The sequence below is a fragment of the Aspergillus chevalieri genome, chromosome 2 (assembly GCF_016861735.1).
Source record: "Aspergillus chevalieri M1 DNA, chromosome 2, nearly complete sequence".
NCBI classification, from domain to species: Eukaryota; Fungi; Ascomycota; class Eurotiomycetes; order Eurotiales; family Aspergillaceae; genus Aspergillus; species Aspergillus chevalieri.
In genome coordinates, this window is record NC_057363.1 from 433,749 (window position 1) to 460,478 (window position 26,730).

The 26,730-nt window shown below is 48.1% G+C and overlaps 7 protein-coding genes across 7 annotated transcripts; 3 read left to right on the plus strand and 4 right to left on the minus strand.

The window, feature by feature from the left end:
• Window positions 1–1,076: 1,076 nt before the first annotated feature.
• ACHE_20137A (uncharacterized protein) lies at window positions 1,077–2,816 on the minus strand (the record flags this gene model as incomplete). Its single annotated transcript, XM_043284405.1, has 1 exon — window positions 1,077–2,816. One exon carries the CDS (start codon window positions 2,814–2,816, stop codon window positions 1,077–1,079), a length of 1,740 nt encoding a protein of 579 aa, XP_043133201.1.
• Window positions 2,817–5,616: 2,800 nt separating this feature from the next.
• On the minus strand, window positions 5,617–7,882 carry ACHE_20138A (putative APSES transcription factor; the record flags this gene model as incomplete). The annotated part of the gene is made up of 3 exons (XM_043284406.1): window positions 5,617–7,475; window positions 7,536–7,722; window positions 7,835–7,882. The coding sequence occupies 3 exons, from the start codon at window positions 7,880–7,882 to the stop codon at window positions 5,617–5,619; spliced, it is 2,094 nt and encodes a 697-aa protein (XP_043133202.1).
• Window positions 7,883–8,340: 458 nt separating this feature from the next.
• On the plus strand, window positions 8,341–8,789 carry ACHE_20139S (NADH dehydrogenase [ubiquinone] 1 beta subcomplex subunit 7; the record flags this gene model as incomplete). Its single annotated transcript, XM_043284410.1, has 3 exons — window positions 8,341–8,392; window positions 8,483–8,607; window positions 8,685–8,789. 3 exons carry the CDS (start codon window positions 8,341–8,343, stop codon window positions 8,787–8,789), a joined length of 282 nt encoding a protein of 93 aa, XP_043133203.1.
• A 1,132-nt stretch (window positions 8,790–9,921) lies between these two features.
• GCS1_1 (glutamate--cysteine ligase) lies at window positions 9,922–12,263 on the plus strand (the record flags this gene model as incomplete). The annotated part of the gene is made up of 7 exons (XM_043284411.1): window positions 9,922–9,932; window positions 10,003–10,075; window positions 10,131–10,196; window positions 10,257–10,396; window positions 10,449–10,574; window positions 10,625–11,210; window positions 11,259–12,263. 7 exons carry the CDS (start codon window positions 9,922–9,924, stop codon window positions 12,261–12,263), a joined length of 2,007 nt encoding a protein of 668 aa, XP_043133204.1.
• Window positions 12,264–12,379: 116 nt separating this feature from the next.
• ACHE_20141A (uncharacterized protein) lies at window positions 12,380–12,916 on the minus strand (the record flags this gene model as incomplete). Its single annotated transcript, XM_043284412.1, has 1 exon — window positions 12,380–12,916. One exon carries the CDS (start codon window positions 12,914–12,916, stop codon window positions 12,380–12,382), a length of 537 nt encoding a protein of 178 aa, XP_043133205.1.
• Window positions 12,917–14,323: 1,407 nt separating this feature from the next.
• ACHE_20142S (uncharacterized protein) lies at window positions 14,324–14,548 on the plus strand (the record flags this gene model as incomplete). Its single annotated transcript, XM_043284413.1, has 1 exon — window positions 14,324–14,548. One exon carries the CDS (start codon window positions 14,324–14,326, stop codon window positions 14,546–14,548), a length of 225 nt encoding a protein of 74 aa, XP_043133206.1.
• A 7,015-nt stretch (window positions 14,549–21,563) lies between these two features.
• On the minus strand, window positions 21,564–23,293 carry nsdD (GATA-type sexual development transcription factor NsdD; the record flags this gene model as incomplete). Its single annotated transcript, XM_043284414.1, has 4 exons — window positions 21,564–21,767; window positions 21,819–22,142; window positions 22,197–23,061; window positions 23,262–23,293. 4 exons carry the CDS (start codon window positions 23,291–23,293, stop codon window positions 21,564–21,566), a joined length of 1,425 nt encoding a protein of 474 aa, XP_043133207.1.
• Window positions 23,294–26,730: the final 3,437 nt, after the last annotated feature.

Sequence of the window (26,730 nt, forward strand, 5' to 3'; positions counted from 1 at the left end):
TATAGCTACCTTACAGAAGCTGTCAACGAACTTTTTGACACAGTAGCTAGGGGAAAGTGATGAAAATAGAGACATAACTAAATCACAAAAAAGGGCAAGAAACAGTGGAAGATGACAAAGCAAATAGCAGCCAAGCTGGGAGAAAAGAATCCGAAGCATCACCCAATAATATGAAGGCTACTGACTTCATATGAAATGAAAGAAAGTCATTCGATAAGACTCTTCAAACATGCCATCTCATAACTATCCAACTACATACCACCTTCTATCCCAAGTCTCGTTCGCCACGCAGCTCATCATTGCAACCACCTGGTGGCCCGTTTAATAAGAGAAAAGAGTGATACCTAATCTCACGACTCTCCTTGAAGCTAAGTCCGTGCCAGACGATTTATCCCATCTCCTCCGCTATTTGCAGGAAGAATAAAGATAGCGAAACATTTGCGAGTCTCTGGACAGTTCCCGTTTACAGGCCATATGGTTAGGTCTACCATTAACTCATTACTTTGGCACCCTGACGAGAAAGCCCACTCGATAAGCCCCCTGGGTTAGACAAGAGGAGAAATGTCAATGGGATCCTTCTTTGCAGAGTGATGCCGGCACATATATCCAGAATGCTGAACCCACGCGCGGCCAGAGACCTCCCACCTCGCGGCTATCCATGTGCCTGGCCGCGGTGCGAAGTCTACAGGCTAAGATACTATGACATCCCATACGAAGAACTGTCCATGTAATAACACATTTACTGGTATCAAAAGACTAGCAAACAGTCAAGCTAGGAAAAGCAATTCAAATACAACCCAATTCACATTCATCAATCTGTTGGAGTAATGGAGGCAAAAAGAATGAATAGAACCTAAATAATAAAATGAGTAAAGAAAAATCATATCAAGATTTGGATGGAAACGTGCGTATGTCCAAAACACACTCGATAGAAAAGAAAATAGAAGACAATTGCCAGTGTCAACACTTGTAATTCAGTAAAGCAAAAAATAGCGAACGATGAAAACAAAATTCAAAATCATACACCAGTATGTCCGTTAAGTCTCTTTGTCACATTACAATGACGTTGTGCCATATTAAACAATCGGGGTCTTGCGCTTTTCGGCGCTGGATAACACAAGCATCGGAGTCTTGCGTCTCTCGGGACCCGGAGCTGCCGTCTTCTGTCCAGCAACGACTGCAGCAACGGAAGGCGTTCCTGTTGGAGACGAGACATGATCCGCACGGATGTCCGCGAACTTCCCGGAGGGACCGAAGAAGCTTCCACCGTCCTCACTGGTGGGAGTACCGCTGTAAGGGCTGTCCGACTTGCGTTCCCGAGAAGATCTTTCCTTCCTCTCGGAACCAATCGCGCCATTAGCCGCGGCACGCAGGCTGCCCAAGCTGGGCTTGCTGGACAGACTGCCGCTACGGACGGTAGCGTCATCGTTATCTGAGAAGGTGAATTCTTTCTCGCTCGCTGGGGTGTTGGTGCCTCCGCTGCTGTGGTATCCAAAGCTGCGGGTCTCGCCGCGTCGTTCAATTCCCGCACGAACCAGGTTGTTAACAGCGCGGCGTCGCTGACGTGTCGCGAAGTTCTTGCTACCTTCATGCTTGGACGTGGGCTTGGCTACCAGCTCCTCTATCGAGGGCGGTCCCCGAGGTTGACGAATCGGGTGCTCGCCCGCACGTCCTTGTCCGGGACCAAAGGTTCCAGTGGCCGGCGTCTGGGGCAACGCGGCGGTCTTCGGAGGCAATGCGGCGGTTTTGGGAGCAGCACTGTTCACAACAGTGTTGTTGGCCTTGGCTGTGTCAAGTGGCCTAGGCGCGAAGGACGAGCTCTTCTTGTGGCCTCTGCGGAAGGCGTTGGCAGAGGGCGGGGGCAAGGGAGTAACCTCCTGGGGAGGGGGACTGGACTTGGGAGGAGAAACAGAGCGCTGCGGCTGTCTCGACTCCGGCGGAGGGGAAACTTCAGCACGGAAAGTAGGAACATGCAGGTCTTCCTGAAAGTGGTCTCTCTGCTCTTCCTGGTAAAACGAAGAACCAGCGTCCTGCTGCTGCTCGGCGGAATTGTCATAGATGTAGTTTTGCTGACCAGTGAGAGGGTTAAAGACAGAAAAGAGACCAGGTTGGCCAAGAACCGGCTGAACGATCGGCTGCACTCCCTGTTGGAGCTGCTGCTGGTAGAAACCCATACTAGGCAGAGAAAGGGACGGAAGGGATTGCTGCGCGGCAACAGGCATTCCCAGGTTGAGACCCTGGAACTGCTGAGCAGCCGTGGTAACGCTGATCAATTGCTGTTGCAGGCGTTGCTGTTGGGCTGCCAAGAACAGGTTTGTGGACATCATTTCCGCGTACAAGTTATCGTCCATAGGCAAGTCAGCACCAACGTCGAGGGCCGGAGGTGCGAGCACCTGCTCCGGCAGGGTGTACATTGGACGACCGGTGTTCATATCCACATTCTGATTCGAGGCGAACGAGTGGCGAGGAAATCCAGTTCCCGTCGCGGTCTGCGGCACACGCTCAGCAACTCGGTCAGGACGAGCGGCATACCGACGTGTGTCCTGACCGAGGTGCTGCTGGTGCGCGGAAGGAATCGTCGCAGATTTTGGAGCAGTCCTCAATCCAGCCAGCAAATGAGAGCGGCTGGTACGAGGAGTTTGAAGCGGCGCAGACGGCTGAGATTCATCGATCGTAGAGATATGAGGCGGCGGAACACTCAAGCGTTTGATGTGAGAACCCTTGCCTCGGGAGGAAAAACTGGAACTCGGAACGCCAATGGAACCGCCATTGAAAGAAGAGTTGTAAGTCATTTGAGCAAGACCGCCAGTGTCCATACCCGTGGTCGTATATGAGAGAGATCGAAAAAGGCAGAAAAAAAAAAAAGTAACGCGAGCGAAAGTATACTCGTGAGAGAAACTAAGTCGTATCGGGTAAACGAAGTCAACCACCGAAGGGCGAATTATGATATTAAAGGGAGTGTAATGACGAGGACGAAATGCGCGAGGTTAGTCAACGTCGTTTAATTCGGCGAATTATGCAAAACAATCACTGCCAATGGCCTGGTCCGAGTTAGTTGACACGATGCGGAATTGATAACAACAAACTCCACGTACCTGTAGATTAAGAGGACGAAAGAATGAATTCGAAATCAAAGTAGGAAAAATAGCGAAGGATTAAGGAGAATTTGTACAGCGAAGTACTTTTCAAACTGATTTGTCGATAATCGGATCAAACGACCAAAATCAAATAGTGAAGGATAGACGACAGACGTAACCGAACGTCACGAAGAGAGGAGAGATAACGAGCTTTTGGGAATTCTGGAAGGTAAAATCGGAGCCTTCCGTATCAATTAAGGATCGATGGAAAGATGACGCGTGAGAGATGCTCTGCAACCCCAGGCGAAAATCGGCCGAAAAACACGCTTGACAAGGCAAGCACAGCAAGATGAGGAAGTGTCGAAAGGAGGGATTTTAGGAGAGGGGTTTGAAAATCGGGTCTATGTACGGAAGAGGTGATTCGAATTGGGTCGAGCGAGTCGTCGAAACAATCAACGATTAAAGATCGGACGAATCCAGACTGCTGACAAAGGCACGGGTATATGCGTGGCCTTGGGGAGGTATCTTGACGCGGCAATCTCTGCCAGGCGCTGTCAATTTGGAGAGGGGAATTTGATGGTGGAGCGAAAGGATGAAGGTGAGGGAAGAATGAGAAACGCGGTTTTCTCAAAAAAGGAAAAGAAAAGAAAGGGGAAAAAGATGAAAAGCAAAAAAGGAGCAGGGAGAAGAAGAAGAAGGGGGGAGAAAGATGAGAAAGAAACAACAACGATGGTGGATGGAAAGAGAAGGAGAGGAAAGAAGAGAAGATGAGGAAGAAAAAGGAACGAGATTCGCTTCGCCTTCGGGCACTCACTACGGCGGGCGGTAAGTCGGTTGTGGCAGATTGACAGGGGCTGCTTAGTCAGATACGTATTACATTACAATCTACAGCAGGCAGTTTATTCTCTGAGAATATTTAATGGAACTTGTAAATAAAGCAGAGAGCATTTACTTTGCTGTTCTTAGGTCTGTATTGACCATTCTTGCATAACATCAAAGTGCGGCTGAATGCCCGAGTACGCCAAAGTAACAACGACATTCCAAACCCAACCTCATTGCAGCTGAAAGACAGACACAATCCAAAAATAACAAGGTTTCATTAAGGGTAGAGCCGGTCTATGTGACATATACCAAGGGCAATGCAGCTATTGTCCATAGTGCGCTCTTCACGGTTTGGTCGGTTAGCTTATTTCCCGTCATTGCATGCTTGTGGACTGAACATATACAGAGGTGTCGGTAGTTGGCCTGCAGGGCGTCTAAGGGGAATTAAAGATCATACAAGTACCGTTACACTGCATGAGTGTATGGAGTACGGATTAGGGATACATATACGGAGGCAGAGCGGAGCACTGTTCATGAATTGGTCTGATAAACCCCGGACTTGGCGTGAGATGAACGCAACGCCCTACGCGTCTATTTGTACTCCCCGTGACTGTGACCACCACATCAGGTATAAGATAGAAGGATTTAAACGGTACATCTTAGCAAAGCTCGAGCTAGAGTACCATGCTCAAGGTAGCTATTCTACAGAGTACACGATTCGGCTCTGCATGTACCGTAAGTAATCCACAACCACTAGTACCCGAACTATTCCACCCCCTGACCAATGGTGAATCGCCGGGCTGAGACAACCGTCAACTATACTACTGGTCATTGGCTCGTTTCAGAAAAAGCAAGAGCGTCGTGTGGGGAAATACGTACAGGTCTTACACCAATACAATATTACAGCGCCAAATACGAGTACTTGTACATCGCTAGATGTATATCTGCCTGCATAGTAGTAGTAGTACAAGTACTTATACACGATCGCCAAAGTAAACCCCTGAGATATACGTCCAATTCTCTCAAGCCTTAATCCTCAAGCTAACATATATCACTTGTACATACTATGGAAGCCCGGGGAACATGTAGTAAAAACTGACCTGCACCAGATCCATCGCCCACTAGCCGATCATCCACTTCACCACCATGATCACAGCCGCTCTGACCAACCAGATTCCCCAGGATTCACCCTCCCTGTCTAGTGGGCGCCAACGTGGCGTTCCTCACAGCCAGCGATGTTTTATTGTCTGACCACCATGAAAGAAATCTGTCCGCCAATAGGCATTGGTATGGGGTATATTGTGTGGTGATTATTACTCAGGAATCGGTTTTGTGGCGGTTGGTTGGTTGGAGTGTTTTGGTCTTCTGTGGGTGTTGGTAGTGGTATCGGCGGTTCTTATTTTGGTGGGCTTTATTATGTATTATGAGGCTCGATGGTGAGTGACAGTGGGTAAATAGGCACGAAAAGTCAGTAGATAGGTACGAGTCATTTAATATTTCACCGATAAATGTGCAACATTATTCTATGTAGTATGTACAGCCTAGGCCATGCGGTCTAGGCCTTGTCAGATGTAATAATATGAGAAATAAAATAGACAAAAGACGGGGTATCTGCTTGGCAGGATCTTTCAACCGCAATAAGATAGACAAGATGACGAGATGCAATTATGGAAAACATATAGCAGGTATGAGAATACAAAATAGAGAAGGAAGTATCTCAAGCATCAACAGGCACCGGCCCAGCGAAAGGAAGCGATGCAGGCTCCTTACTCTGCGAAGACTGTTGCCGTTGAGGTTCGGGAGACTGCGCACCAGAGCCCTTGCCATCCATACGGTCAAATTCCAAGGTCTCGGCCAATTCAGCAGCCATCGGATCTAACTCTTCTTCTTTCAACCCGGTCGCAAGTGCAACCAGCTTGCGATGGACGTCAAACTTGGTGCTCACTCCGGCATCTGCCGTCTGTTGCGCGAGGTCTTTTACCGCGGTCCGACGCACTTTTTGTGCCGAGCAGAGCTGCCGGGATAGATAGTAAGTTGTCATGAGTTCGTTGTGATCCCTAGTCGATGGAGGCTTGTTGTCCTCCGACGTAGGCGCTCGTTCCAGGAGACGTGATTGTTGAACTTGTTCCAAGAGCGACTCGTAGTTGCGCTTTAGTTGATCGTACCGCCCAAGTTGTGCGTCAACAGAGTCGTGTTTTGCTTCCTTGGCCGCTAGCGCTGCTGATTGCCGTTGGATCTTCTGTCGATCCTGCTCCAGTTGCTCGTACAAGGTTTCAGGATTCGCGATGTCATCCGAGTCTTGCTGATTGGGCTTGGTGTTCCCGTAGCTCGTAGCAAGCTTTTTGCTAGCTTCTGCCATAATCACTCCAATCTTCGAGAGCAGGTCAGATGTCGCAGCAGACGGATCTGGTGGTGGAGCATCAACCTGTGCATCAGTGTTAACCGGCCCAGTGACTTCCCCGTCAATGTGATCATTGCCCATGGTAATTGACGACGGCGCTGGTGGAATATCGCGCTCAGCAGTTTGTGCGCGTTGGCTAATGCTCGTGGCCGTTTCGCCCTTCTCGTTCACCAAATCCGATGCACGAGGGCAATATGTCAGGAGTAGGTTCACCAGACGAAAAGCCCCATTTCGAGCTGCCACCAAGGCTGCCACATCGCCGTTCGAGTCCTGACATGATAGAAGCAGGTCCAATTCGTCTTGTGAGCATGTTTGGCGCAGCTTTTCCAACAGAATTTCGCAGTAATACCGTGAACTCTTCCACTTTCCTTTGCTCCTAGTGGTTTCGGATATGTGGTGAAAGATTGTCGCACCAAACCAGTCTCTAAAAGAAACCGTATCGAAGAGTAGATCCAAAAGAGCCGGGAACGTTCTCTTTTCGTAGTTGTTCGTAAAAAGGACAGCGCGCACCAGTGGCGTTTCCTCATGTACAGAAAGCGCCTTGACGTCAGCACCTCTATGTAGCAGATCCCTCACAATTTCCAAATCACCCATTGCACATGCCCAATGTAATGCGGTATTCCCTGAATCGTCAATAGGACGGTCCACTTGGAAATTTGCTGGTGGTTCCGGCGGAGGAATCCGAGTGGCTTCTGGGGCATCTCCAACAGTCATGAAATAATCAAGAAGCTGATCTCCATATAGAATGTGCTCCTGTTCACTGAGTGACATTGCAGCAACTTCATTCATTCCGCGCTTCCGCTTCCGCGAATATGCTCCACCATGCTGGGACATTGGCATCATCTCTTCGTCTGCCACCATTGACGAGGACTCAAGGGTAGCTTGCTCGATCGATTCATCCTCTTCCAAACCAGTGCTCATCTCGTATTGCTCATGAGGGAAGCTCGGTGGCCCCATGGGATGGTGTTGCTTAACCGCGCTGAAGACATCTTCGTTCGCGATTCTTCGGGCATTCGCGGCTCCCTTCGGAGCTCTGGGTTTCGATGCGGTCGAATGTTTCGGGGCTGGTGGAGGGCTGCGATCTCCTGGTACAAATTCAATGATGGGTCTTAATTTGTCGATTATGTTGTTGCGCTCCGCGAGCAGACGGCCTTCGGTAAGCGGAATCCATGTTCCTTAGTGGTTTCATGTTAGCACGATGAGCCAATTGAGATGCTTCGACTGAGAAAATATACCTTGGTATTTTCCATAACCACCTTGCACTTTTTCGTGGACTCCTTTTTGGACCTCCCGCTCGAGAATGCGTGTTCTTGCTGGCTTATCGAACCCGGCAGCTTTGAGTATATGCGTTGCATTTATCCAATCATCACTTCGCCTTCGCATAACACTGTCGGTTTCGAGCTTGTATTCATATACTGGAACCTAGGCAATGTCAGTTACACTGCGCTTCCAAACAAGGGACATGCGCAAGGCAAGGATAGTCGAAGTTGATGGGAGATAAGAAAAAAGCGAGGAAAAGAAAAGAAAGACTCACATTGCTATATGTAGCGGAATATATCTTAGAAAAATCCACATCCCCCATGATGGCGACTGTACAAGGCGCTTAATTGTTCAATAGGTTGCCGAACGAATAACAGGCAAGTAGGAATGTAGCGCCGACGCGGCCCTGGACCACAATCTGAACGGTCTTCCCAGCCATCATCAGCGACACAGCACAAACACACAGCAATTGGTCCTCAAGACATCACATACAGTACGGAATTCAAGGAAGGTCAATTAAATCAGCCACGGGTGGCTCGTCGTGGCATTTCGATAACGCGATGGTTTGCAGGGCGGACGGAGTGAGACGCGCCTCGAGAGCCAACCGCGTAAAGTGGCCTTGGCGGCACTAGTCCAGATACGGTGATCATATCACGTGGTGTCATATGACCTGTGCCGGAGAGCGGGAACGAACATCACCGCGGAAGCTCAAACCTCGCCGGTCCAAATACAGACGCCCCATCCGAACCCTGCTTGATCTGCACCGCTGTCCTGCTCAAGATGACTGTTACTGAGACGATCAAGAACACTGTTGGCCTCGGGGACAGCACCGGTATGGTTTCTAGCTTTTACCAATTCGAACGACGACATGGTGGTGTTCGATTATCGTCATTGGACTCGGTCTATTGACACTCTCATACAGCTGCCTCCCGGCAAGAAATGTCCGACGCCCGTCTTCCCCTCCAGTACCGTGACTCGTGTGCGAACCTCCTGATCCCATTGAACCGATGCCGACAGGCGGAATACTACCTTCCCTGGAAGTGCGAGGTACGGGCCCTTTTCGGCTATGCTCATACCACCATGAGAAAAACAGGTTGATTGATACAAATTGCGGCTTAAAACAGGACGAGCGTCACAGCTACGAAAAGTGCCAGTACGAGGAATTCAAGAAGCGTGTCGCCAAGATGGACGAACTTCGTGCGGCCAAGGATGGTGCCCGGAGCAATTGAGATAGTTGCAGGCGCAAATGGCGGAATCGTTCGAGACGATGCAAAAGCAGCGGGTTATGTACATAGCGATTGTGGAACTGCATTTCCATTCACAAACACAGAGTCTGGCGTTGGGAATCCTTTGAGACGATATGCCGATACCATCCCATTGAATTCCTGGGCCCAATTGGTTCTCAGCCTCGTCTGTAGTGTCTGATGATATATCCTGTCGGCGTGAGGCAGAGCTGCTCTGTGTTCATAGGCAGTTCAGATGGTGAGGCTCTCGTCATCGGTTAGTGAACCGAGTGGTTACATAGCATGTGTTCCTGCATCTGGTCTAGCCATTGAAAGGAAATCAATCAAAACCGTCAACGCTAGCCTCTGCCTCGTATTGCCGAATTCTTTGCAACAAATGGTGCTATTTTGTAGTGAGAGCGCCAGAAAATCTCCATAAAGATCAGACGAACCAGCTGCCATGCATTACAAAGTAATAGGAAACAAGCCAGACCGGGGAATTTTGCTCTCTTTCTCCTCTGCTTTCCTTCTCGTCTATTCTTTCCATTCGTAGATAGCTGTAGATCAAATATATATCACATGACCACCTCCCCCTTCTCCCCTCCGAATGCTTAGAAATCCAGGTCTACTCTTACGATTTTTGCGCGGTGCAAACAGCGTTATCGCCGATAAATCAGATGCAGTGCATATTAGAAATGCGCCCTTGCCCCGCTGCAGAGCGAAGGATTTATCATCTCACGGCCAAGCAGAGCAACGCTGTGAAAAAGAAGCAAAAAGAAAGTCAAATTCCACCGTAAGCCATCAATGACTCTTAATGAGCACTTCTGAGCGGAGACAAGCCCGGGCTTTAAGAGGCAAAATTATCCCCGCGGGAAAAGCCGTGACATAAAGTCGACGACAACTTCTACATACTCCCAAGATTCGAGGATCTATTTCTAATATTGCGGCGCGCTTAAACGTACGACTGTGTGTCGCTTCTTCGTCTTTCTGTATTTTTCTCCCTTGTCTTGCATTGCGATAGAGCAGGGATCTGATCCCCTCATTTTCCTCCGCGGGGTTCCCGGCATCCAAATATCGCAAAGTTTCGTCCAGTGCTTTCGCGAGATTCTGTGTACCTTCAGGACTTCCGGGCTATAAGATGGGCTTATTGTATGTTATTATTCCCAATCAAGGTGCTGAACTGGTGGACGATTGCTAATATTGCATGTTCGTTCTACAGAGCACTCGGAACGGCCCTGGAATGGCCGGAAGCGAAGCAAAGAGCGCACCAGGTTCGCGAATGGGGTATCGAGGTACGATGGATAACCACTTTGGGGTTTCGAAATAATCTTGGGCTAATGGAGTTAGCAATTGCTTGCTATTTGGAACAGAGCAAAAGGAAAGGAGAGGGATGCTCTTCTCTGGGGTGACGAGGTGAGTTTTCCCGTATGCGCTCGGGTTACGGCTCTCTTGCTAATTCTTGTCTTACCATAGGTCGAATACCTCGTCGTCGCCGTCGATGAACATGCGAAGAAAGCCCGGTTATCCTTAGCACAAGCCGATATTCTCAAATCGCTAGCCCGAGACGAGGCCTTGTGGAAGTCAGACGGCGGAGAAAATCAAGATGGAACAGGGTGCGTGACGGTCGATGGTTTGGACACTATACAAGATACTGACGGGATGTAGGGCCGGTGCTGAGCCACCGCATTTCCACCCCGAATTCGGACGATTCATGTTGGAGGCTACCCCGGCAAAGCCATGGGGAATTGATTTTAAGGACCTGCTCAAGGTTGAGGGCAACATGAAGAGGAGGTAAGCTGGGTTTTCTCACAAGGTTCCATCCAATTTCTAACATCGTGAAGACGAGAAGTTGCGAAAGCGCATATGGCATCGAACGAATACCCAATTACCATGACCACATTCCCTCGCCTTGGCACTAAGGACGACTACATTCAACCATACTATCCCCCATCTGGACCAGCACTGCGCTCGCAATTCGTCCCCGACGAGATCGCTAATCCTCATATCCGCTTCCCGACTTTAGCTGCCAACATCCGATCTAGAAGGGGTCGAAAGGTTGAATTGAACGTCCCAGTATTCAAGGACACGAACACACCCTCCCCTTTCAAAGATCCGACTGTGAACTACGACCTCCATATTTGGCCCGAGGATGATGATGTTCGAAACGGAGCTGCCAAGGATGACCATGTTTACATGGACGCCATGGCTTTTGGAATGGGTAGCTGCTGTCTTCAAATCACTTTCCAGGCGAAGAATATCAATGAGGGGAGGAAACTGTATGACCAATTGAGTCCTCTTGGTCCGATTCTCATGGCACTTACTGCCGCGACACCGATCTACAAGGGATTCCTCGTGGATACGGATTCTCGGTGGAACCAAATCAGCAGGGCTGTTGATGATAGGACCCCTGAAGAGCTTGGTGAATTAGTAAGTTTACAGACACCATGTGAATCGCATTCAGGCTGACATAGATAGCCTCTCAAAAACGACAGATGGAGGATACCTAAATCTAGATACGCCTCAAACTCAACATACATCTCTCAAGACCCGCGGTTGCGAAAGGAGTACTTGGATCCAGACCTGGTTGTCGACGAAGACATCAAGAAGCGCTTAATAGAAGGCGGCATGGACGACCTCCTGGCCACCCACTTCGCACACCTCTTTATCCGTGACCCTCTAGTCATCTTCTCCGAAGATCTCGAAGAACTAGACCTCAATAAAGCAGACCACTTCGAGAACCTGCAATCCACAAACTGGCAGCACATGCGCTTCAAACCCCCACCGCCGGAGAAGAACGATATCGGCTGGCGCGTCGAATTCCGCTCCATGGAAGTCCAGATGACAGACTTTGAGAACGCCGCGTTCAGCATCTTCATCGTCCTCGTCACCCGTGCTATCCTGAGTTTCGATTTGAACTTCTACATCCCCATCCAGCGGACAACGGAGAATATGGAAACGGCACATGCCCGTGACGGCGTTCTCGACAGCAAATTCTACTTCCGCAAAGATCCGTTCCCCCGCCGCGTGCGCAGACAGCAACACTCATCCAACGGCAGTAACATGTCATCTGCCACTTCGTCGGCCGTTAACACGCCGCCGCCATCACCACCACTCGCTCCGGTGGAGATGGAGTACGATCTCATGACAATCTCAGAGATCATCAACGGCTCTACGGACGGCTCGTTCCCTGGATTGATTACTCTTGTCGAGTCGTATCTGGACAGTGTCAATGTCGATGTTGAGACGAGATGCTCGCTTGCTAGTTACCTCGACCTGATCCGGAAACGGGCAGATGGTACGCTCTGGACTGGAGCTAGATGGATCCGGGAATACGTCGCGAAGCATCCAGCCTACAAGCAGGACAGCGTCGTTTCAGAGAGAATCTGCTACGATCTTGTCAAGGCGGTTGATGAGATGGCCGTTAAGGAAGGGAAGAATGGGAGTGTTGGATGGGAGATGCTCCGGGGGGAAAAGAAATAGATCTCCATAGACGTTATGATATCAATAGCGTGTCCGTATAGAATCAATCATGTTATCTTGCATGCATATACCCAAACCCTTTCCCCCCGCCCTCCCGTTCTCTAACCCCAAACAACCTAATTCAACGAAACCCTCTCCTCCTCCGTGGGCACCCGACAAGAATCCGCCATCCCCGTAACCTTCCACTCCCCCCCAATCTTATGTAACACAAACAACTCTACCCCCACATGATCCAGCACCCCATTAACCCTCGCCCGAAACGGCGCCCAAACAAATCCCATCCCCCCGTCCCCAGAAACAGTAACCTCGGGATCCCAAATCCTCTCATCAATCTCATCCCTAAGCTTGGAAATCTGCTCCACGAAGGAACCAATCGTGCAGAAGCGCGGGATCGCAGGGGAAGGCGGGAAGAGCGCCATGCCGCCAGCGCGGACGCAGTAGCGGTCGAAGTCTTCGCGGGATTTGGAGGAGAGGGCGGAGAGGAAGCCGGTTGTTACGGAGAGCATGGCTTGTGTTTCGGTTTGTTGGGTTAGGGATGTGGCGATGGCGGTTGCTGTGTCTGGTTTGGTTGTTCTTGTTGATTTTGGGTTGGAAGGGGGTGGGAAGGTTGTTGGAGTTCGGTAGGTGGTGAGTTTTTGGTTTGGGAAGCACATTTTGTGGTGTGTTGATGTACTAGAGTAGATGATCGATATCGGAGATTAGGAGGATTCTTTCTCTGGGTCAGGTCTTGGTTCAGTCGGATGCTGGCTGAATATGAGAATATGAGATACATATAAAAGTCATCATCTGTACCACCTAGGTTCTTAGGATCACATGCGACTTCTGTCACCTGTACTTAGTGTCATACCGTGTCTGGACATGCTTATGATTGGATTCGAGTGTCTATTTTAGTTGTTGCATAACCCTGATCAGGGCTATTAGTAGAGTCTGGGCAACAGCTTCAAAAGAAGAATTGATGTACTCGAAGCTCTTGTTGATGCCCTTGAACGCGATAGCTGAGCTTGGCCAGTGTCTATAACGATTCAGAGACTGCGAGTCAAACAAAGTCCTTGAATCTTCACTATTGTAAAAATCCAAGGGGAACTCTGTCAACGTAGAAAAGAAGCCCTACTGTGACTTGGCAAGCGAGCAACATAGCTGTAAGGGAATGCACCTCCAGCTTCCCACAATTTTTCTAATACTGCTCTTCTTTTCTTCTTTTGCCCTCCCATTTTCCCCTCTACGTTTTCTCTTCGCATGAAATACCTACCACCATAATGGCTGCCACACCTGAGCTTTAACAACAAGGCCGGCTTAAAGCGATTACAAACCTCTACCATGCGTTAGGATTCAACGAAAAAAGCACAGAAGCTTGGTTGGCCGCTTAGTTTGCTGGTGTTAAATGTCTTCGCGAGCTTTCCAAACAAGCAAGAAGCCAGAGAATACAGGAAGTCTTCGCGCCAGAGAGCACGGTGATTAGGGAAGTACTACGGATGTATAAGTTATGTTTAACCTTCGAGAGGCATTCGTTGACTTCATTTATGCTTTATGGATGGGCTATGGAAGGCAGCATGATCAGAGAGAACCACTCGTTAGTGTCTAACACATCCCGTTCCTCAATGTTCAGACGATAACTGACAAATCAATTCCAGGTCTTTACTACCGACAACGAACCCTGCGCCGCGACAGACACCAACAAAACCGACGCCTACTCCATACGTTCCCCGGGCCTCAACGATAGTCCCGATCTTGAAAAATTCTGAAGCAGTCTTGCACTCTTCTGCCCCTCCTCAAAAATCACCGCTTGGCGAAACGCATATTCGTGCGCCAACTACATCACCTTCGGACTACACATAGGGGCGTACTGGAACCACGCCGTGTTCTGTCTGAGACCGATCGCGGAGTCAGAAGATGGCACATTGTTGACTGCGGACATGTACTAAATGCCCAGTCCGTACTAGGAGGATATCATGAGCTTGTGTTCTTGGCCGTCTCTACTGAGTGACCTTGCCTCTGCGCCGAATCAGGGCAGAATCTATAATGCGAATTGTAAGAGGATTACTTCCGGGTATAGGATCACGATGATCACCCGCGATTCTGTCGAGGGGCCGCTTCCGTCTTTCGACTTGTTGGAGTTGCGGTGGGTGTTAGATCGGATTGCCCGGCTTGCCGGGACTGAAGAAGAATTTGGCCACGAGGACTGGGAGGATAAGAGTGAGGATTTCAATTCGAATACGGATGTAGAGAGGAAGGAAGCTGATGCTGCTGTAACGCCTCTACCACGAAAGATTGATAACGCGGCATAACCCTTTACATTGCAGGAGAAAACCCGACAATACTAATAATATCGACAGCAGCTCCTACACCTACACCACCTCTCCCCACGGTACCACTCCATACGCCTCAAGCCCTAGTGAGCTCGTCGATTGATCATAGCATACTGCTGGATGACTTGTTATCAAGACGCGACATTCTTCCATTCTTTGATAGATACAGGGAGGCCTGTTTGGCGTTGCCATGAGTCCGAACTACATAATATCTAGATTATACTATATTATCTTAAGGTACATTTCAATTTCGTTCAGAGTCACTCAGCATGATAGCATCTTCTGTACATAACCTGGAGGGAAAGATACGGATTATTTATGGGAAATGATTAGTTACGGAACAAGAGATCTTGTTTGTGGACATTCATTATGAAATGATGGAACTATTTATCCTCTGCTGATCCTGTCATATGTTGGCTTGCAAAAGCATGTAGTTTTACATTGCTTAACACGAACTCTCTTTAATATGTATATCCTGAGCCAGGAGTTCTGCAATCTCTCACATCAAGGTCTGAAACTGTACAGGCCATCATGGTCTGAATTGCAGCATGATGGCGTTTGGGTTTATCAGACGCATGTATCTGTCTTTTCTTCAGAAATAAGCACACTGTCCCATTTCTGTTATCTCATTAGCTGTGTTAGTTCAGCAAAGGAAGGCCATTTAGCTACATTTCAAGTCAATCATAGCACGCACATTAGTGATGTTGCCATGACAGTCTCCTCACCTTCAGGTCCCTCGTTTATGCCTTCGCTAACCTGCATCACAGAACTCTGTCTCGTATGTGAACAACTAGTGATCTGTGAGCAAACAGTGTGCTTGCGAACAAGTTGTAAATGGGATAACTACGTACTTTGTTGACTTCCTTTCTCTTGGTTTATCTTGAGAACCCAGTCCCTGAGAGATGGTCTTTCATCACCCGGTCGACTGGTAATCCGGATCAATCCGCTTCCGTTCGTCGGGTATACGGTCACCAGGCATTTACGAGTTCTGGCGATATTCCGGGCCGGCAACAAGGTTGATTTGGCTCCAGAACCTCGAGCCGAACTGTTCAGGCTCTAACCTGAGCCGGAGAAGATCAGCCGAGCTGGTTTCAGGCTGCCAGGGATGTGGCCAGAGGTGAGAGCCAGTTCCTGAGTTTTGGTGTTGACAGATAGGCGCCGCGTCTAATACATTAAAGAGCCTCCTTCAATCATGCGTCCTCTATCTCGTTTGGTCGATATACTCTGGAAATCCCTCTTGATAAGCCACGGCCACGCGTATGGCAGCCATTGGCTCCATATGGCTAGTTTACTCAAACCATAGAAACTGGTATTGTTCCCAATCAGCTTGCGTCTTGTGCCTCAATGACACGGATAATGTCTGCGACATGAAAGAATGTCTTAGTATAGAAATGGAACAAATCTGCTTTCTCGGTGGGCAATTTGCAATTCATCTAAGGATCAAAGAATTAGCTTCTTTGCTATGCCGAGAGGTCTCTTTCCGGGCTTTATCAGACTGGCGATTTCGAAGCTCGTCGTCCAAATGGCCCAATTTCGAGGCGCATGTCACTCCATTAATCAGATGGCCTATCGATCTGCTGGATTTTGACAATTTGTAGGTGATATGGTGGCCAAAGTCGTAGGTCCCGGCAATTTTGGCTTAAATCCCCATCCTGGCGGATTCTAGGGTTTTGCATCATTTCTGTTATGGGCTAAGCCCGTAGTGCTAATGACTAGCTATCACACAAAAGATTCCGTTGAAGAAGAGAAGAACAGGTGTCCGATCGGACAGTTTTTATATACAAAAGTACCTTTCGCGGGGTACGTAGTCAAATAACCACTCCCATCATTCCTCCGGATAACATATCATTTATTCTACAGGCGCAGCCTGTGACAATTTCAAAGATAACTGCACCGTTTTCGGAACGAAGGTAATGAAAATCTTTCACATGCCCATTTCAAACCAAAATTTGACGAATATAAAGCAAACCCTTTGTGAAAGTCAACGGTAATCCCCCGCCGTGGTATGGGTTTGTGGATCTCCATGGTAGAAACGGTCGATCTTCACGACGGTCATCATAGACCCTAGCGAGTACTTATATTTTATTTGATAAAGTTTCCCTTCCCCATGTACAGCGATTTTACGTTGCCATTGGCTGGCAGTGACATGTCTGGTGTCCCGCTCCCTTGGGAGGTTTTGATCATTTGCGCAGGTAATAGAAGCATTCTTCCATACTAACTTTGTTTTTCTTAGGCAAGATAGATCAGTCCCATATATGATCTGGAAAGCCGGGACCTTATATATTCGGAAAATGTCGATGAAGAATGTTTCATGTGTGCTTTGATCATGAGTCTAAGACGAAATTGCCAATTTCTGATTTCTGAGAACTTCGATAACCTGTCACAGCCAGCAACATGCTGAAGTGAACAGTCAATATAGCCTGATGGTAATTGATGGAAGTGTTCTAAGCATCTTCCCTTTAGAAGACTAGATCAGTTCTCCGTGATATTCCACTCGTATATCATTCATCAAACCTGTTGATGGCATTTGTGGATTTCGTTCAGTATGTGTCGACGAAAAAGCCTGTATCAAAATCAGGCTGATGGAGATGTGAGCTTGCCCCCCTGCTTAATGATAGGATGTGCCATATGTTTGCTTTTCTTGCTGCCCGCGGGGCTAGGATAGGATCTTTGGTTGTTGAGAACTTGAGATCTCGCTTCATCAAGCGTGACAGCAAAGGGCTGTTCCCAAGCAAGAAGTTTGCACGTCTTTATAGTATTTGCACTGCATGTCCAGTCTATTCCCTTGATATCGACGATCATGTTCTGCTCGAATATACTTACAGTTTGTCAAGGATGGGTTGACACATTGGCGACTAAGAGTAATATTATAAATTGATCGCTTGTATCAAGAATGCCATCTCTAGCTCTGTCAAAAAATATAGTCGAATTCCAGGATCGAAGCAACAACTGTCGTTGCAATCAGACAAGTATCTTGCTAGTTGATTTCCTGATAGTTATGAGTTGGGGGGGGGGGGGGTAAATACAAGGAGATGAAGTGAATGCCTTGCTGTCCTGTTTCACGTTAAGGCAGTGGACGCTTGCCTGATGTTGTTGGTGCAAGTTCTACCACCTTCTCTGGTGAATTCCCAGATGAGCTCCCCACCTTTCTCTCTTCTAAAATCCACCCTCGTTCTTCCTCTCTTTCCTCCTTTCCCCATCACCACCCACCCACTACACTTTTCGAAGTCGCCGAATTCGACCAGCTCCGACAATTCCGACACGATAACCAACCTGAGCAATGCCCTGAATCTCTAAGGCACGAACACCCCAGCCTGGCTGATTACTATCGTTGCATTTAATCTAATATGATGCCCTACTCATAACAATCCCATACTCTGTTCCGTACTTCACTTAGACACTCCCACTCAACCCTATGATACCGCATACTTCACCCCGCACTGAGAAACATACTCCTTGCAGACAGGGCATCTTACTACACATGGTACATTTTCTGCAGGACAAGCGACGGCATGTATGGACGACTGCAAGGGCTGTACCGCATACTCCAACCATAACATTCACGAAATCAAGATTGCAACCGTTAGATCTGATCTGCGATCTTTAATCTCACCTGACTCACTTTAGGCATTTACCCCATCACTCCCTACAGCGTACATACCGTTAATTTACTACTTGTACTCAAAAGCTGACTAATAATACACAATACAAGAATACAATACATACATACATACCACCGATCTGAGATCAATCTCAATCTCACTAACGCACGCCAACCCCTGTCGTTCGTTAACTAGTTACTCCTCCATAGCCAGCATCAGTTGAATACTACATCGGGGTCTCCGCAATGTACTTCCACTCTTTCAGAAGATCATCGACATCCTCCACCATCAGCAGTATTGAATTCGTACTCGTAAGTAATTAAATCCCGGTGGGAAGGTTACGGCGTACGCCGTGATACAAGTACCGCGATGCAGAGCAGGCGATTGGCCAATCGTAGACGGGTCATGTGGCGGCTATGAATTCCGACCAATAGGGGGGAAGTGCTTAGCGCGGGTGGGGGTTGGATCGGCGAACCAGAGATCGATGCCGTGTGACAGCCCGTATGTACTTGTACTTACACAGGTACTCTGCGTACGCGTAAATATATGTGTATGTGGTTGGATGGTGCAGATACGGGATAGTAATTGCACTTACGGAGATACAGGAGATACAATGATGATGTTCATCTGGTAAGAAATGCAAATAGTGAGACACAAGCTGAACCCCTCGTGTTCGATCTATGCGCGTTCCTTCACTAGTCTACCTTGTAGTCGGCCACCGGGTGAAGTTCATATCATGGATATGCATGGCAGCTGTCTCAGATGATGATCCGTACATAGTACAAAGTACTCGGTACTCGACGGTATAGGTCGGTGTGTACGGTAGCTGCATCAAGGGGGGTATCTACAACGGATCTGACATGTACCGAGTACATACATACATACATACATACATGCGTACATACTCGAAGGGTCAATGTGAGCGGTGAAATGAGATGTTACAACATACGGCAGTACCTGTATGTACCTGATGGTTCAGATCGCGGTACAAAGCAGAGTACCAGGGGAATGGTACATCGAATAAACCTTCAGCCAATCCAAACTAGCAGAATATGTGTATTCCAAGTCTGGTACGTCCAGATTATTCATATCTGTGGATCCCGCAACCAAACCCGGCCATACAAGTACACAGGACGGTATGTACAAGGACGGAGTAGAAAAAAGAACAACTCCCGAAGGTCATCTGATCAATTAACTACCGATACCCCAGTGCAGAGATCAATCCATCAATCAGATCTCCATACTCCATACACGACGTAGTAGTACAAACTCAGTCCTCCGTAAAAAAACAATTCCAAATCGGCAACACACCCCATCACCAATTACGGTCAAATCGACCTAGCTCCACCCCATTTACCAGAACAACTCCGACTAGCGAATCCCATTCCCATGATCGCGGAAACGCTAGAACCACTAGATCTTCCTTCCTGAAGTCCTAGTACATAAGGACATACGTGTACTGATATACAAAGCACAGGAACTTTGCACAGACACGCGCTAACACAATTCGGTGTGGCTGGGTATTTGTCATTGCGCTGCGCCTGCGCTGCGCTCGCCCCGTCCGTTAGCGTTGCGGGAAAATTCAAAATTCAAATCACGTCGGGTGGATTCCCATCCGATCAGATACATACGTACTTGTACGGAGTAAGTGTATGCTTGCATAGATCTTCATCCTCAGCCTCAGCCTCAGCCTCAGCCTCGTCTTGTCTCGTCTCGTCACACGACTAATGCATATGTACTAGTTTGTCTTTTGAGTTGAATGTCGAAGGATGGTAGGAGCGCTAGATCTCGGCCATCAAATCGCTTCGGCATCCTCTAGATCCAATCCAATAAATAATACAGATGCAGATATACGAACCGGGATTCCTCCTGACCTGACAGTCTGTCCCGTTCCGCGGATTGGCTCGTAGATTCATTCGAACGCGGTTCCATTTATTTTCGGTGTTCCCCCGAGACTCCCCCGAGGCCATGCCGTACGTGTCCTACTTGTATTGAGGTGTTCAATAAGGCGCATGCAATTCCTTCTTTTCCTATCTCTTGTCTTTACACATATCCTACATTAATCGAAACCGTGCGTGCCGTGTGGAATGCAATGGCGTAGGCACAATTCCAAATCGCGGTTACGATCGTATCCGCTCGATACCGATCGCCCTGATCCAACCTGTCGGGTCGGTGGAGACTGTACTACTTACAAGTAGGTATCCTACAAGTAGGAAACCCCTGGATTCACTAGTTTATGTACGGAGGAGTTTGCGATGCAGTTCGGCGAACTCACGATTGTAGGTGTATCTAGACGTAGATGTAGACGTATGCACAGTCGATCCTCTACACTCTCCTTCCCTACACTAGTTATCAGACACAGAACCACATGTCCACAATCATACGATTCCACCCCATGACTCCATCAATCTCTACCCTCCCTACAGTAGTTACCCCAACCAACCCCAATCTGACCCAACCCAATCAACCAGCGATAACCCCAACGAACCGAAACCCAAACCAGGACCAGGACCTTCAGGCTTCAACTTCAAATCCCGAGATTTGGCTGGCTTTGGTGCTAATTCCGTGCTTTTAACTCCGTATGGAATATGTCGATTGAATCATAACAGTACAGTAAATGCGAGATTTACTCGCGATGAGATCAGATCTTGGTTTGTCCCAGTCCTTGCTAGTCTAGTCCTACTATTTACTAGTCAGTCCATGCAGTTGGAAGTTACGGTATAGGACACGCTGCAATGCAGTGGTTTACTACTCTGTGCCCAAATAGGCAACGAAAACAAACCGAACCAGGCATAAGCCTACTCTACAAACCTAACTTTATAAACCACGGCAAGAGATCACTGCGCGACCGACAAACAGCAGATCTCATCTCATTTTTGCGTCTATCGCGCACCGCTGAGTCGTGCTTGCGTTTCAGGAGTTAATCTCTCGTCATCCCCGCCAGGGACGCGTATGGCGTATAAGATACGTATTCATATTCTTAGAGAGTATACTTAGTTTACAGGGTATGGTTGTTAAGTGGTGGTAGCATCGTAAATAATCAAACCCAACCGTATATCACACATTGACAAGCGAATTCTATCGGATGCCTTTCTTTCCCAACAACGCGCGAGGGTATTAAACTAAGTCCATGAGAAGCAAGCAGAAGCAGAAGCAAAAACCAACCAGACCAAATCCACATCCACATCCACATGCTGGTAACGTCATGACCCAACCTCCTGCCGTAGCCCAAAAAGTAATAATAAGAATAAAAGAACAAAAAAAGTGACTCCGTGTCGTTTCATAAGGGTAATGGGTAATGGTGCGGTGCAAAGTATTCAAAAGAAAATAAAATAAAAAAACGCCATCTAATCCCAGCCTTTTCAAACGCCGATTGAATCAAAAGAGAATGATTAGTTAGGCGATGCTGACCCCAGTGGGGTCTTGGGCTTCAGGTTCGATCCCAATGGCGCCTTGTTCGCGCCCATCTTGCGAGTCAGTTTGGCATAGTGTAGTCCGCAGGCATTGCAGAGCGTTCGGGCACCGTCAGGTCCTCGTCGCCATTCCGGGGTTTCTGCTCGGTTGCAACTGTGGCAACGTCCAGGAGGCGCAGCTTTCTAGTATCGTTAGCACTGTCCAGATGAATAGAAAATGGATGAGAAACGCACCCCCCGCCGCTTCTTGGCTTCTGCTCCAGCGAATCCCCCGCTGCCTTTGTATTCCTCCTGGTACATGGCCATCTCCTCATCAACCCCATTGGTTTTGTACGCTTTCCGTTGGGCCATTTGTTCGGCCATGGCGTGTTCTTGGGTAAGAACCGCGTTCCGTATCCGCATCAACGCTTCTTGGTTTTGACGCTGCACATTGATCATTTCCTCAACTTCGTGCAATGATGGAAGCGACCCCATCACCGGTCCCGATCGCTGTGTTTGATGGGCTCTTGTAGCGTAGTGTCTCGAAAAGTCCAAAGTCCGGGTGCTCATCTCGGAGATCTATTGAACTGAATTAGCATTGATTGACTCAATTGCATGAGAACAGATACACACCTCGTTAAGGGAAGCTTCCACGTCGTAAATCTCCAAGTGTCGCTTCATCGAGTCACCGTGGCCTGGAAGTGGCGAACGAGTATACCCATTCTTAATTTCCTCCACGCGTACAGGCTCCGGTGCACCCTGTTTCCAGCCGTAGCGAGCGTCGTAATGAGAAGGATAGGCTGGGGCGGTCGGTTGCGATTGGAACGAAAAAGACTGCGAATACGGAGGGGCATACCCATTGGGCGACGCAATACCTCCTGCGGATGGTGGTGCACTGTATTCGTATGTCGAATTGGCGGTGATGCCAGTCTTTGCACTCTGGGTTGGAGATCTGCCCGAACTAAACGAATGGAGAGACGCAGTTCTGGAATCCTGAGTGTTGATGGACGTCAGGCTCGACCGTGATGCCTCTGCCTGCAATTGTTGGTGATGCTGGTGCGAAAAGGAGAATGGGTTTGGTGGCCCCGGTGGCCCAGTCGGTGCCTCTGTCCCCGACCGCGTGAACCCCGGTGATGTCGAGTGTGGCGGCGGTGCATACGAGGGATGAACTTGTTGGGTGGGTGCGGATGTAGGCGGACCGCCATACGAGAGTGGATTGTCATTCCCTAATGCCTCATGGATGGAGGGAAGCGACTGCCGTTGCGGCTGAATCTGTCTCTCCTTCTCTTCCTCCAACGCGCGACGCGACTCTGGCGGGGAGATGTAGCCTGAGGGAAGGGAACCATTGCTAGCGGTCGGGGTGGTGTAAGGATAGGATGGCGGCTGAGACGAGTACATAATCGGTGGACTGATGAGAGGAGCAGGAGAGGAAACAGTTCCTGCGATGGCAGGATGTTTTGCGTCTTTACCGAGGAAACCAATAGCTGGCAAGTGATCCCTGGAACGGGCGAAGTCGATCGTTAGCTAATCATCCCAAATTGGATAGCCGTTGCCACGCCGCATTTAATTCGGATATGAAAGGACCGTGACCCAAAAGAAAAACACAAAAAAAGACGGTGACAAATAGAAAGAGGAAAGAGACTAATCGCGGACAGTGGGTCAGGAGAAAAGGAACACAATAAAAAAGAAAGAACCAACCTATGCCTCGGCCCAGCATCCAAAGACCCCATGACGCTCGGTTGGTAACCAAAGAAAGTCGTCTTCTAGAATTCGGATTTCCACTCTCATCCACTTTTGGTCGACGGCGACCAAAACACGTAATCCCCGAAATGATCGGAGGGGAACGATAAGGTTCGGAAGCGAAGTTGGTCAGAACCGATTCGAGTAAGTTCTCCTTTTTCTTCGCTTCGAGGTAGAAGAAGGGTCTTTCAATCAGCACACGGGAAGAGAGTATCACAGCAGTTGAAATTGCCCGAGTGGTGGCAATTGCGGAGATGGAGGCCGGGTCGCTTAACGAAGGCCGAGAGATTTCCGTATAGAATGAGAGGGTAGAAGTAGTAGTAAAGTGACCCGACTGATGGAAAATAGCGAGGTCACGGGATTAAGAAGAAAGAAAAGGAAGAAGAGAGGAAAAATGCAATAGAAGTACAGCACGCACCCGCAAGAGGGCGGCGGACAGATCAGATCTGAACGGTGTGAATGGATTGGGGGAAGAGCATCCGGTCAAGCCAGAAGAGATAGAGCGAAGAGATATCCGTACAGCACAGAGTAGAGAAAAGAAGACAAAAAAAAAAAAAAAGACTGTAAGGCGCAAAGGAGAGGCAGTGCAAGTAATGCAAGGTGCAAGGGATGGATTGCGTCGCGTGGGAAGGGATGTAGTATTCTGATAAATAGAGAGACAGAGAGACGGACACAGAGAGAGGAGAGAGGTTATTAGGGGAGAGAGAGAGAGAGAGATCGAGATGGCTGGAATGGAATGTCCGATGAGACAAGGAAATAAAATAAGATAAAATAAAAAATAAAAATAAAAAAAAGAAGTCAAGAAAACAAGAAACGGAAGCGAAGAGAAACTAGAATAATAAACCAATCTACGATACCCGCACGAGACAAGTCACTGTGCTGTAGTTACTAGTGTACTAGTGCTGGTACGGAGACCCGATCGTCAAGTGTTAAAGTTACGGCGAATTACAGTGACTTTACGGGCTGCGAACTGCGGATCTTCGACAGCCACTGGTGGGGGTTGGGATCAGAAAGTCTCGGTGGGCCAGGGGTCTGTATTACCGTATTATTTCAGTAGTTCTCTATAATTTGTCTGATTAATACTTTTGGCATTTTACTCTACACTACCACGGGAGCTCCACACAAGACAATACCGCTAGTCAAGATCCATAGATCGCAATCTACGGGCTGAATAAAATAAAATAAAATATTATTCTTGAGAAAAAAAAAAAGAAAAGATCGGACGTTTGATTTGATCTTCTCATTTTCCCAGGCAAGAACAGGGGCATTATTACTGCATTCTCTCTATTCCAGACATAAATGCTAAATACCACACACAGATAAACAGATTCAGATTATTATGAATCATCTCAGATCTTACCAGAATGTCAAATAAAGTCTAATAATTCCAATAAACATCGCTTCGACTCAGCTGAGGAGCCACCATGACTACTCGGTACTAGTCCTGAGAATAATGGAATGAACGATCAATAGGACAGCTGGCATTCCCATCCGAACGACCTGAACACGGTCAATCGTAGCAACTTGCCGAAATAAAACAAATCAGCGGCAACGGATGGGCGCTAAAGGCTAAACTAGTCAAAGTCAGTGGACGATAGGATGGATCGGAGATCTGAGGCCATGGGAAGTCAAAAAATTCAGAATCTCAATTTTCTGTACAGCGTACTTGTAAGCATAACAATGATATAGAGTACAATGTTCTCGTTCCATGGAACATCCCTTGCTCGAGATCTCGGGCATAGCCGCCATTGTTTGGCTGACATCATTGTCACTCCTCGACTGAAGAATACTTAATTGGCTTTTTCCCAATTGCCACAATATGAGTACGCTACTCCGTATCCAAGTCTGTACACGTGCGTACTGTACTTTACTGCAAACTTTGAGCTGCAGCAGTCACACAGATCTTCTGCTTTCATTGGACGCCACAACCACCACCTGCGTATGACGTAATTTATGTACTTTACAGGTACTTGTTGCGATCGGAAGATTGCCTCTTTCCCCATGTGGTGACTTGCATCTGCATCGATTTGGTTGCATCTGTCGCTGTCCATTTCGGTCCGCTGCAGATTACTGTACTTCTTTTTGTATTTCTTGTACTCTGTACTCACGTTAACGACAGAGTGCTTGTACTTGCAATAGCGTATGTACTCCAGACATGCACAGATGGATCACACGATCGATATGATCCGTCATTTCAAACGGTTGCCTCGCGAGTTTATCGGACCGATCGATACATCGACCTGTCATGGCTGCTCCGTGCAGGATCTAGACGCGAGCTGATTAATAACATACCTAGGTACGGAGTAACTGGTTAACAAACTCTTTCATATGAAGTCTTGACGCGTAGAGTAACACCTCATGTATGTCTTGGATGTAAAGCATAAAAACGAACTCAATCTCCAACGGTTGTCGTATCTCGGCCGATTAGCATTTCAGGGTTCATCGATCGTTTCGTTACTCTGTACTACTGACACTGAATCATGGGATGTGGAGATTTGACCCAATGGTCGATTTATTACGAAGTACAACTGTCCATTATTCAGGAGTGAAAACGTGATGATGGGCGATAATACCTGTCCTCTATGGAAGAAAACGCACAGACCCCATAATCATAATGGGGAGCTGAGGATGGATCGAAATCGGTGTCCTTTTTTTTTTTTTCCCCTTCCAACGGTGCAGATCAGACCAATCAAATGGACTCGTCACCAGTGCTCATCATTCTTATTTCGTCGAGATATTCTGTAGATTATTTCCCCTTCGAATTCCCGGAGACCTACGGAGGCCTACGGAGTACTCACGGAGACCTGTATGCGAGTCATGCACACCTGGTCGGAGCTTCATAGTGACCGGAGTAACTGCTTATCTTGGTTGATAGCTTAATCTCCTCATAAAGGAGACGCAGGAGACGTTGATGAGGACATACGGAGTATGGGACATAGCTTCGTCGTAATTATTACCTCTCCTCTTACAGCCACGTCTACATAATCTCCTCTGTACGGTACTCCGTACAGTAGACTACTGTATACAGGCCCACAGATCTGACAGTTAACCGCGGTTAACAACAATCACCTGACAGCCTAGCCATTTTGATTAAAAAAAATTTCCCCTCTTTCCAAAATGTCGGATATCTATGGTCGGAGATATACTCGTAACGGTCCTTGTCAGCTATGTTAGCCCATGTTAGCCCGAGTTAGCTCTCCGTGGAGCATGGAGACTTCGGCTAGGCATTCCGGTGGAATGCCGACGCATTGTACAGATTGTACAGTGTCTTTCTACTCTACAGGTACGCTGCATAAACTAAAGTAGATAGCAGAAGTACATCGGATCGGATGTAGCACTGTGTATATCTCTGCATATACCTGTTTGTGTACGATCAATCGTGGCGATCTGTCTGGATTCCGGGTATTTGCTGCTGATTAATTGCGTG